Source organism: Geosmithia morbida (genome assembly GCF_012550715.1).
Source record: "Geosmithia morbida isolate 1262 chromosome Unknown scaffold_3, whole genome shotgun sequence".
NCBI lineage: Eukaryota > Fungi > Ascomycota > Sordariomycetes > Hypocreales > Bionectriaceae > Geosmithia > Geosmithia morbida.
The window spans coordinates 1,731,715-1,743,480 of record NW_023336190.1 but is presented as its reverse complement, the minus strand read 5'-3'; the positions used below and the strand labels follow the sequence as shown (position 1 = coordinate 1,743,480).

Below are 11,766 nucleotides of genomic sequence, written 5' to 3'. Positions count from 1 at the left end.
AATGGAGCTACGGGCGACTCAACGCCTATCTCCGCCCATGGGAAGCTCCCCGCCAGGGCTCCCGGACCCCACTGAATGCGTGACCAAGCGGTCACCTCATGTCGTCAGTCAGTGGTTGAAACTCTTCCTGCCATCATGAACTTCATCTTCTATCCTCGGGATATCGTGGCTTGATTCTGAACTCGGATCCCTTCTCATATCCCTTCGGGCTAGAGTGAGCACTAGATCATTGCCCTTGCTCTTAGTCTTGTCGCCTACCGGGGCTTCCGCTGTGCACCGCTTCATTACCCCACAACTGCTCCGTGTACCGGCCGTGCGTTTGTCCAACGCCTCCTTTGAGCTTTCCGCCATGAGCGGCCAGGCATCCGGCAGCGGTGACCTTGTCTCCCATAATGAGTCCGGGTCCGAATCATCTTCCGCTACTGACGCCTCTGCAATTCAGCGTCCAGACCCTCAAGATGACGAGGATGACGAGGATGACGATGATTTAGATTACCAAGATGAACCCGACGAGGTTGACTTTGAAGAGGCTGAATTATCCGGTAACGAGGATGACGACGAAGGTACGTTACCCGTCTCGTACTGAGGGGAGGCCTTTCCTGACTTCCGTCCAGCTATCGGCCAGAGCAACACTGGCTTCCGGGTTATCGTAGGCGACCCAGACGACGACGAGGAAGACGATTCCGACGGCAATCCGGCGGACGGGTCAGTGTCTCTGATAAGTCTACTACGAGGTACAGTGGTCGCTTGAATATTCCTGTAACGTCTTCGTGAGGCTAAGACCCTGGACAGCCGCCCAGTCAGGCCAGCTCAACGGCCGACAGATGCTCGCCCTCCTGCAGATTCCCGAAGTGAATGCTGCTCTCGGGGCCGGCGGTGATGACATAGACGAAGCGACTCCACTGGGCCACCTCCGATTCAACCGGCGTGCTCGCAGACAGGCCAGCCGGCCCCCCAAGGTCCCCAGCGACGAGGGCACGAAGCTTATGTGGTCTGGTGCTTTCGGAGCCACCTCGGCCAACGATGGCAGGCGGGCAAAAAAGAACGCGGCCAGGCGGGTGCTGGAGAGGGAGCTAGGTGACGGCAGCTACGACGATAGAAAGCGGAACAACGACCTCTTGGTGCAGAATATGCTGCCAACGACGCAAGCGGAGCACATCATCCACTACGATGACCCGGTCTACTCGGGCCAGTTCTCCGACGACGGCAACTTCTTCTTCTCGGTGTGCCAGGACTTCAACGTGCGCATGTATGACACCTCGGACCCGTACAACTGGAAGCACTACAAGACGGTGCACTACCCGTGGGGCCAGTGGACGTTGACGGACGCCTCGCTCAGTCCGGATAACCGCTGGCTGGCGTACACGTCGATATCGAGCATGGTGTCCATCGCGCCCACAGACCCTTTGGACACGGGCGACCCGTACACACTGGACCTAGGCGAGAGGCAGCGGGAGCGTGAGGACCCTTGGGGTCACGTCGGCCGCGGCTTCTCGAGCATCTGGTCGATCCGCTTTTCCGGGGACGGCCGGGAGCTGGTGGCGGGCACCAACCGCCACTCGATTGTCGTGTACGACATTGAGTCGCGGCGTGTGCTGCACCACGTCGAGGGCCACGAGAACGACGTCAACGCCGTGTGCTTCGCCGACAAGTCGTCGCCGCACATCATCTACTCGGGCTCCGACGACGCCACCATCAAGGTCTGGGATCGGCGCAGTATGGGCGACGGGCGCGAGGCTGGCGCCTTTGTCGGCCACACCGAGGGCCTGACCTATATCGACAGCAAGGGCGACGGTCGCTACATCCTCAGCAACGGCAAAGATCAGAGCATGAAGCTCTGGGACCTCCGCATGGTCATGTCCACCGGCCGCTTCCGCGAGCTCGAACCCACGCAGCATACCCGCTACAGCACCTTTGACTACCGCACCGGCCGCTACGACCAGGCCTACTGGGACCACCCAAACGACAATTCTATCGTCACCTTCCGCGGCCACGAGGTCCTCAGCACCCTGATCCGCTGCCACTTCTCCCCGCCGTCCGCCACAAACTCGCGTTACGTCTACACGGGAAGCAGAGACGGCAAGGTCTACGTCTACAATATGGACGCCACCGTAGCCCAGGTCATCGATGTCAACCAGGCCACTGTGGGCTCCAGACCCAGGGACGGCCATGGCGGCAGGTTCCACCGATGGGACGGTAGAAGTCGCTGGTCAACCTGCGTCCGTGATGCCAGTTGGCACCCCAATGCCCCTTTTATCGTTGGTACGTATATTTTCCTTGTTCGGCTCCTTACTCACCATGTTCTCAAATGACTGACAATTGCTAGCCTCTGCATGGAACGGCTACGATATGTCGCGTGGTACTTGCACGCTGCACTCCTTCAATGAGGGGCAGGAAGACGAGGGGATGCCGGTCATGTCACGGAACCTCAACTCCAAGCTGCAAGCGGAAACGTGGGGGCAGGTGGATGACGAGGACAATGGCTGGTGAAATTAAGGACCATTCTTGAGGGCGGTTGCTTCTTCTTCTGCTTTGTGCTTCATATAGCGCACTGTGAGAGTTGCGCGCTAGTTTGCTTTTGGTCTCTTTTTTTTGTACATTACTCCTACACGCAAACACCGATCCCCATGCGATTTGGAGTCTCCCAGTTTCTTGTAGTTCCACGTGGACAATTCAGAATCGCTGGGTTGATTCGAGATGAAGATACACACTGTGAAAAAAAACAAACGCCCATGTATATATTTTTCTGCCACGAGAAAGCTATGGCTCGTCGCAAGGAAAGGATGATGATGATTAAAAACACTGGTCGCTCCTTCTATCGTCGTTCGAAAACAGTAGTCCGTTCGTCGTCCCTCTCCAATTCGGATGGCGTATGCGTCTTGGCGAGTTCGTTGTTTACGAGACGAGAATCCTGGCAATGGGAAGGTGAACTGTGATGGAACAGGTGTCAGTTGGCACGCGATTCTTGCCAAGAAGGTGAAGCGTAAGAGGATAAGGAGGGCCACTCACTCAGCTTAACCAGGTATCCTACCGATCCCATGACAACCAGACCGACGCCGACGGCCTGGCAGAGACGGAGGTACTCGGCCTTATCAGCTATAGGAGAAAGAGAAATGTCAGCAAGAACGCTTTGTATGTGCGTGTGCGTCGGCAGAGCGCAACATACGCTTAGTGCAACGGCGCATGAATTGTACACCACTACGGGCGAAATCGGCGGGGGCCTCAAGGAGCTCCTGGATCTGGTCACCGGCCATTGTGTATGTTGAGTGGGTTAAGTTGGTGGGTAATGAGAGGTTTGATGGTGGGAGATAAAAGAGTGTGTGGGAGAGAGAGGACGTAGATGGCGAAATGCTATCAACTCGACTTACCCTGACCTGAACCCAAAGAGACGTGTTCACAAAGATCCCCCCAGACTCCTTGATTTCGGAATTATGTCGGGTAATTAAACCACCGGCCCCCCCCCCCCCCCTTTGCCACTGAGAGTAACACCATGACTGTATAGATTAGTAAGCTGCGGGCTCTCCTAGGGACCGGACGGAATAACCCCAGTGCCGGCAGCTCCCAAGGGACAGGGCGCTCCTTTTGCGGCTGGCTGCTTCTTACCATATCAAGCCAAGACCAAAGCACTCAGGTCCACCTTATCCTCAAACCCCCCGTCAATCACCTTCTCATCAGCTCTCTACTGTTATCATCCATCCTTCGAAACCAGGTCACGGCCGAAATCGAAATTTCCCTGCTCGAGTAGCTCCAAGCGTCACCCGACTGCCTCCTCTTGCTTGTGATTGCTAGAAGGTAATTTGCATCGAGTTGATCATTATCTGGTTCATCAGACTGCGACACAGCCTTGCCCCTCGAGCTTGCCCATCTTTGACTAGCATCATCGACGCCTCACAGGAGGGCTACTACGGAGACGGTCATCAGGCTGGTTAGAAACACTGGTGACGACTGCTACCTGGTTACTCTATCGCTGGGGCATCTAACTATAGGGGCTTGTGAACTGCCTTGTACCAACTTTTTTTTTTCTCTTCCAAGCTTCAGCTGGAGCAGGCTTCCCTTGCGGGCTTCCCTTGGGCTTTTATTTCTTTTTTTCTTCTGTACCTATACTCCCAAAATTTGATCTGGGTGTGGTGACTCACTCTTGAGTTTCTGAGGTGATAACCGAGTCTTTCTGTCCGTGGCTCTTGTACGTATTGATTTGCACAGCGCGGCGCCTTTCCTTTTTGTATCTCGGGGTTCCTTTCCTTCTCTTTTTCTACGATCCCCTGTCTTCCTCTCTTTTTGTTTTTCTCGCTTCGGCAAAGAACCTCTGGGATGTTGGAGGCAAGACAGAAACGCTGATATGACTACAAAGGCCAGAGGACAGTCCTGTATCTCCCAAGAAAGCCAGAATACAGTATTATTCCATTGCATAATCACACACTCGCACCCTACAGTCGTTGGAGGGCATACCAGCCATCTTGCCTGTCACCAATCCGTCAAACAGCACAGCTTTCGAAATGGCCGAAGAGGATTACGAGATCGACTTCTACGGTGACACGACCGGCAACGATCAGGACGAGGTCAAGGATGAACAGCAAGAGTATCAGGACGGCGGGAATGGGGGACATGCCGACGAGCAGCAGAGTCACAGCAACCGCAATGACCAGAGACACGAGAACAACGCCATCAGTAATGGGCAGAACCACATCAAAACGGACGGCGACCGACGGGGCTCTGTAGATCCAGGAGCCACGACGGCACTTATGCTGTCTGAGCTCAACTGGTGGACCACCGACGACGATATCCGAGGGTGGCTGGCCGAAGCTGGCGCGGAGGACGGGATCAAGGACATTACGTTTAGCGAACACAAGGTCAATGGAAAAAGCAAAGGGTATGTCAGAATGGCAACTTTATGCTGCCCCAAAATGCGGAGCGGTCCAAGGGTTGGAGTCCTGTTTTTGCTAACACCACACTCAGGCAAACGTACCTTGAGTTCTACACACCTCAGGCTGCCACCGCAGCCAAGCATCTGGTTGAAAAACTCCCCGAGGATGGAGGCAGCTTTGGCGTGAAGAAGATCACCGCACAGTACTGGAACACACAAATGAACCCATTCCGGACACTCCCCAAGGATGCGCCAACGCGCGGGAAGGATCAGTCGCGCTCTACCCCGACGGGAACATACAATGACCGGGGCGGCTACGGAGGCGGCGGTTTCCGCGGTCGCGGCGGCTTTGGAGGCCCCCGCGGAAACATGAACAACCAGGGCTACAGCAACAACAACCGGAACTTTAACAACATGGGTTACAATAACAACATGGGAGGAGGATTCGGCGGCGGCGGTAACTTTGGCTTCAGCAACCGCGGCAACATGATGGGCGGTAACCTGAGGGGAGGCCCCGGTGCTATGCGTGGCCGCGGCGGTAACATGATGGGCATGGGTATCAACCCCATGGGCATGAACCCCATGGGCGGTATGGCTATGGGTATGCCCGGTGGTATGGGTATGGGCATGATGGGTGCCAACGGAATGCCAGGTAGGTCTCCGGCCTTTTCCTTCCCTCTTCATCTGGCTAACATGCAAGTTCGAGCAGGCTTCCAAGGAATGCCCAACAACTTCAACCCTGGGGCTTTTGGCTTCAACCAGAACCAGCAGGGAGGTGGCAACAGCGGCGATTGGGGCAACCCTCATGGAGCCAAGAGGCCACGGCCAGAATAGTGAATCTGTGACTGGGCCATCTTTTCTTTTGCCTACATTTCTCCTTTTCGCCTGCTCCTTCTCCCCTACTGGCAGTTTATTGACTGGGCCACGAGACACAATGGCGCACAGTCGGCCAGTTATCTGGTAATAGGGCGAATCAATACTAGCTACTTCCTTCTACTGTCTGTTTTTCCTACCTTGCTTTTTTCTGTTCTTACTGTCTCGCTATTATACTATGGTTGTTGTTTTTTATTGTCGGTCCCCCTGTTATGGACGGGCGCCATGGGTAGAGAGAGGCGATTTCTCTCTTGTTTTCCCCTGCTGTTTCTTCACTCCTGTATTTCCCCCTCGTTTGATCTTTCTTAATGCGGACGGAGGAAAGACGAACGGTGCGCTTTTTGTATGAAGTTGCTTTGCGCATACGCCGGATTTATGTTGTTTCCTGTATGGTTAGGATGCACAGCGTACCGGGCTTTAAAAAGAGATGTAAAACAATTTTGTATCATTTGTTTCTTCTTCATGTTGTACGTGTATATCAAGAAGGGGCGTTGTTTGTTACCAACTGGAAAGGGTACAGCGTTTTGACCCCATTTACACGGCATCATGTCCTTCTTTTGCATTGGTATTCTTCTCATTTCATACATGATTGCCAATCCTGCCTGATGCCCTTGATATGGCGGCGTCGACCAGGTCGGCAATCTGCTCCCACCGTTCTCGCAGGCGATTCCTCATGACATCGCCGACACTGACGTCGTTTACCTTCTCCCTCGTGTCCGCGATGTCGGCGGCGTACCGTCTCAGGATCCTGAGCAGCTCCCTGTCGACGAGGTGCTGATCGAGATCCTCGTCGCGGCGGCCGTCGACGAAATCGATCCACTCGTCTTCGGGGAGGCACAGGGCCCTCAGGGCGACGTGGGTGCGGTAGCACACGGTCTCGGAGTCGAGCATGTAGCCGGCCCAGAAGCCCCTGTCCTCGAGCATCCTCCTCTTGGAGGGGGACGCGACGCGCGGGCAGAGGTACTCGTCCAGGCAGACCTCGTCGAACGAGTTCAGGCCGTGGGGGAGCGTGAAGCCGTACTCGACCAGCAAGAAGTCGTTGGAGTGCGAGCCGTACTGGATGAAGACCTCGGTGTCGGCGGGGATGTCGGCGCCGGCGGTGATGGTGAAGCCGGCGGACGTGAAGGATACGGCGCACCCGTCGGGCGAGTGGTTGAACAGGTCCGCCACGGGTTGCAACGCCATGTGGTCCTCCCTGGGAAGCTTCTTCTTCGTCGTCGGTGTGGTGTGGTAGAATGTACGGGTGTTGACCAGCAGCCAAGCGTACAGGTACGCTTCGCGGGTGAGGTTGCTGATGGGCTCTACCTTTGAGGCTGACGCCGCCGACACGGCCGCCCAGTCGCGCTCGAACTTGGCAATCTGCTTGTCCAGAATCGTGCGGGCCTTTTTGGGAAGGAGAGCCTGCAGAGAGGCATCCCAGCATATGGGCATGCTGGTCGTCATGTCGCGCGGCGTCGGGGACACGTCCCTCCAGATGCGGAAGTCGTCGGACGGCGGGTTGGCCAGGTCCACAGCCAGAGAGGCGGCGAGGATGGCGTGCACCGTCGCCCCAGGGAGGGCATCGACGATGGGCTTGGGCGTGTTTTCCAGTGTGCGGAGGGCGGAGGACGGCACGCTCAGGATCGTCTCCTTAGGCTGCCTCACGGTATGAGTCGTGTGAGAGGCAGTGTGAGATGTGGTGGGATGGTTGATGGGAACTGGCCTACCTTTATCGCGCGCGTTGATACGAGACCTATTCCGCAGCCTGGGAGCTCTTTGGGTGTCATTCCGTTGAGAACTATGCCCTGTGTACTCGCCCAGTCGAGTAGTCGGCTTATAGAGTCCATGATGAAAAGCTGGCTGTTTTTTCTTCTTTCTTTCTCTTCTTTTCTTTTCTCTTTTTTTTTTTTTTTTTGTGCTTTTTTTTTCTTCTTTCTTTGCCTGTCCTGTTCTTCTTATTCGAGGCTTCGATGGCAACACTCTGTGAGATAGTTTGCCTCTTGAGGTCCGAAGTCTTATGGACAACGGTGTTGGAATAGGCAATGATGTTATTTTTGATATGGCGTGTGTTCTGGAGGGACGTTGGGTAAGAGACTGGATAGATTATTGTGAGACTTTGCTGATGAAGGCTATGACTCCACATCGGAGGATAAAACGGCGAGCTTGAATGGTTGGGTAAGATATATTATAGTGATAGTATTCACTCGTATAACGGTGTTAGTCTGCGGTCAACACACTCATTTTTTCCTTTCCTCCCCTCTCTACTCAGAGAGAGGACTGTATAAAACGTTGTTCATAAAGCAGTTATGTGTTCAGAAGCGAAAAATACATTGGTATTTTACGTTTTCATCGTATCTTTGCACCCGTCGATGGCTTTTTGTATATTATCATTACCTCGAGTCCCTTGTAAGATTTGAGTACAGGTTAGGTGAGATGAAAACAAGCGCCTCATGGGAGTAGGGGGGAAATTACGAGGTATGAATAGCATGATGAGAATGTAATCTGGTTTTTTAGTCATTTACGAGTGCGGATTACAGATATATAGTTCCGTAGTATCATTAGAAGACCATCATAGTGTTATGACCCCTGCAGGCCAACGTTTATGGGCCGTGGGACATCTTGGTAGGCATAATATCGCTGACCCAATGGTGACGGCTAGAGGTGACGTAGCGCCACCACATTAATGACGGAAAAGGTGTGGGTTGTGTGTGACTGGTAACATGCACGTAGGCCGGGGCATCATCCTTTCTTTTATGGAGCATCGCTGGAGATGCAGGTGATGCAATCCAACAATAACGATATAGAAGGATGGATCATAGTTTAATAAATGATGGCAACATAATACGGCCAGTATTAGTTACCCTGAAGTCGAAGCCGCGGGGCCTCAGAGTAGACGCGGGATGAACGGTTGCATGGCCCCCTCTCATCGCGTTCCCGTGCCTACATGACATCACTTTTATTCCGTCCTCTCCTCTCCATTTACCCCCTCACCGACATCATTCATGTCTACTCGTTATTGTCCTATATATATCGTAGCATCAACTACCCGTCGGCTGTCCTGGAGCTCCTCCCCTCCATGCTACCATGCCCACCACCGACAACATCCAGCCTGCCCCTCCACCATGGAAGCTCAAGGCCACCACCATCTACAGCTTGGCCTTTTGGACCACCAAGGAGCAGGTTGACCAGGCCACGGCCGCGGGCCTCACGTACTCGGCCCTGGAGGCCCAGTCGTCCTTTGCCGATTCCAGAGACGGCAAGCACCTTGGCGGCGTCAGTGTCATCCAGATCATACGGTACTCCGAGACGCCCGTGGGGCCGTACGACGAGCTCGTCCTGATACCCGGCTTCCACGAGTACACGGTCGAAGAGGCCGGGGGCAGGCGTGCCACCAAGAAGAATGCGCGCATCACCAGGATATACGTCTCGCAAGAGCACACGTGCTGGAACGGGAGGAAGAGTGCGTCATCCTCGCAATCCCTCGATCAGGTGAAATCAGGCTGACAGAGGGATGGATGTCCCAGACTGGAACGTACCCAAGCACCTCGCCTCATTCGATTTCAGGGACAACGTTGACGGGTCCACGACCATCAAGGTCTTCGCCAACGACACAGCTGGCGACGCGACAGAGGCGTCGGCAGATTCCAAGCCGCTGTTCCAGGGTACTTTCACGTCGTTTCCCTACATCCCGGCTATCCCGTCGTCCACCAGCATGCTCAAGTACGTCGGCCTCGACGCCACCCTCGTACAGCCCCCGCTGCCGGACGGAAAGGGTAGCAGGGGTGAGCTGCCGGGGACGGATAGGTGGTGTGCCGTGTTTCCGGCAATGTACTCGCCCCGGACTAGCCTGGGATGGATCGACGTCCGTCAGCCGGGCGAGGTCTCGTCATGCACGCAGGATAACTTTTGGCCGGGTCTGAAGCCTTGGCAGCTTGCTGTCAAGATGGATGATGCCGAGATTGATTTTGGAATCGGGATGCATTGGGACCCGCCCAGGTCCGTCTCGTAAGGCTGATAGCGATGACCCCTTTTGGTGTTTGTGTTCCTATCCTGTTTTGCCTCTTGGATGTAATATCTAGTTCCCATGATTGACGGCAAGCATGCAAACCATTGCATCATGCACATGAAACTCACGACTCTGCACCCTTGCACGGCCAATTGACAATGGCGTAACTAAGGCGTAGGCAGTGGGCCGGACTACGACAGGTGTATCTTGATACGACAAGTTAGCATGCATGGACGTCCATCTGGCATTCTCAGAAGGTTGTCGCATGCGATAAAGCAACCAGTCCCGTCGGTTGTACATCACCAACCGCGTTCGCAACCTCAATATGGGCCAATGGGCCATTGCCACGATAGTGCCTATGCAAACATCGACTACACACAGGATCCATTGCAAGCATATGTACACGCTACAGAATCACGGCCCCCCCCCCCCCCCCCCCCCCCCCCCCCCGCTTTTTCCCTGAGGCTGTCTTCGCAACAGGAAATTGCATATACACCGAGATTGCCACCACCATGTAAAAACGAGGCTGACGGAGCATAATCAATCAGCGTGGAGGGGGAGGGGGATCTCTTGTAGATAGAAAAAGAGAGTGAGTGAAGGGTTAGATGCATTCCTGGGCCTCCTCACTTTCAGACCGCGACAACAATGCCTTCTGCCTCTCAAGAACAAAGGGCGCAGACCCAGACGGATGGGCCCGTTGGCCCCAGCGCACTCCCATCCAGGTGCGCCGATAATTGCAGCCAGACCGACATGAGAGACGTGCCAGTGACTCCGGATTATATGGAGGCGAGAAACCCCCCGAGAGCCAGCAGAGGACTCACTGGACTGATGACACGGCAGGTCTCCACGGGCGCAATCGAGTCCGAATATACGACGATTACACTTGTAAAGGATGTCAAGAGCTGCTTAGAGAGGTTCCAGGATCGAGCACTCATGGAAATTGAGCATATACAAAAACGTCTGGACGACCAAAAGTCCACGATAGACTACGTGGCCAACGCGCTGCACAAGAACCGCGTCGAGCTGGACGGGGTCATCGGCATCTTGGCCAGAGACATGTACCACCACTACGGCAATCCGGAGAAGGAAGGGGAACAGACGACCAAAAGTCTCCAGGAGAGAATGGAAATCAGCCACGCCGAGCTGATGGATAGACTGAACTGCCTCAGCCCGAATTACACGGAAGAACTCCGAACTCTGGGCACGAAAGTGGACACCGTGGCCAACCAGGCCAGCTCCGTATCCTTGGATGTCAGCACCATGTCCGCCAGCTTCAGCGAGAGCCGGAGCCAGTTCAGCGACTGGCTCGCAGATATGAGAGCGGCCATTGTGGGGGTGAGAACCGCCGTCGACGAGAGCGAAGGGCACCGGAACCAGATGGGCATGGCACTAGGGAACTCCGTCCGCGACACGAAAGACCAGGTGACGCGGAACATGGACCGCAGGTTCAACACCGTCGACGCCAGCCTGCAGAGCGTGCAGGCCAGAATCACGACAGGCGCGGAATCCACAGCAAACTCTGTCGCCACGGCCGTACGGGGTTCAGAGAGGAACGTGGTCGCCGCCGTGGACAGATCAGAAGCAAACACAGCCACGGCCGTGTCGAACTCTGCGGAGACTCTGGCCCAGAAGATCAAGAGCTCGTGCGACGATATCGACGAGGCGGCGAACAATCACTTTGACATTGTCAACTCCGAGATCGTCAGGGTAGGCCTGGAGATGCGAGCAGGGTTCGTCGCTACTCCTCACAGTAAACATCAGGGCAGTCCTTTGTGGCTAACAGTCAGTCGCACTAGGAACTACAATCATGCTGCACGCCTGGCCAACATGTCCTCCAAGCCGTACAGCGACAAAATATCGTCTTTACAGGGCGTCGACGGAAAGCGTATCCCCGAATTCCCGACCAATTATACCGAGTTCAACTCTCTGCGACGTAGGTACACGGGATATGCTGTCACTGCACACACACACGCCCCTCTCGACGTCAGAGTATCAGACTATACTGTCTATATCCGTGTTCTGACCTGGATGCATAGGTAACTTA

At 54.9% G+C, this 11,766-nt stretch overlaps 6 protein-coding genes across 6 annotated transcripts; 4 read left to right on the top strand and 2 right to left on the bottom strand.

Annotated features, from left to right (window-relative positions):
* Positions 1-349: 349 nt before the first annotated feature.
* GMORB2_5469 (DDB1- and CUL4-associated factor 11) lies at positions 350-2,490 on the top strand (the record flags this gene model as incomplete). The annotated part of the gene is made up of 3 exons (XM_035467443.1): positions 350-563; positions 793-2,262; positions 2,327-2,490. 3 exons carry the CDS (start codon positions 350-352, stop codon positions 2,488-2,490), a joined length of 1,848 nt encoding a protein of 615 aa, XP_035323455.1.
* Positions 2,491-2,947: 457 nt separating this feature from the next.
* On the bottom strand, positions 2,948-3,254 carry GMORB2_5468 (SecE/Sec61-gamma subunits of protein translocation complex; the record flags this gene model as incomplete). The annotated part of the gene is made up of 2 exons (XM_035467442.1): positions 2,948-3,096; positions 3,167-3,254. The coding sequence occupies 2 exons, from the start codon at positions 3,252-3,254 to the stop codon at positions 2,948-2,950; spliced, it is 237 nt and encodes a 78-aa protein (XP_035323454.1).
* A 1,242-nt stretch (positions 3,255-4,496) lies between these two features.
* Positions 4,497-5,698, top strand: GMORB2_5467 (RRM domain protein; the record flags this gene model as incomplete). Its single annotated transcript, XM_035467441.1, has 3 exons — positions 4,497-4,870; positions 4,957-5,516; positions 5,574-5,698. 3 exons carry the CDS (start codon positions 4,497-4,499, stop codon positions 5,696-5,698), a joined length of 1,059 nt encoding a protein of 352 aa, XP_035323453.1.
* A 618-nt stretch (positions 5,699-6,316) lies between these two features.
* Positions 6,317-7,563, bottom strand: GMORB2_5466 (SET domain-containing protein; the record flags this gene model as incomplete). The annotated part of the gene is made up of 2 exons (XM_035467440.1): positions 6,317-7,372; positions 7,444-7,563. The coding sequence occupies 2 exons, from the start codon at positions 7,561-7,563 to the stop codon at positions 6,317-6,319; spliced, it is 1,176 nt and encodes a 391-aa protein (XP_035323452.1).
* Positions 7,564-8,800: 1,237 nt separating this feature from the next.
* On the top strand, positions 8,801-9,725 carry GMORB2_5465 (uncharacterized protein; the record flags this gene model as incomplete). The annotated part of the gene is made up of 2 exons (XM_035467439.1): positions 8,801-9,176; positions 9,241-9,725. The coding sequence occupies 2 exons, from the start codon at positions 8,801-8,803 to the stop codon at positions 9,723-9,725; spliced, it is 861 nt and encodes a 286-aa protein (XP_035323451.1).
* Positions 9,726-10,367: 642 nt separating this feature from the next.
* On the top strand, positions 10,368-11,762 carry GMORB2_5464 (uncharacterized protein; the record flags this gene model as incomplete). The annotated part of the gene is made up of 1 exon (XM_035467438.1): positions 10,368-11,762. One exon carries the CDS (start codon positions 10,368-10,370, stop codon positions 11,760-11,762), a length of 1,395 nt encoding a protein of 464 aa, XP_035323450.1.
* Positions 11,763-11,766: the final 4 nt, after the last annotated feature.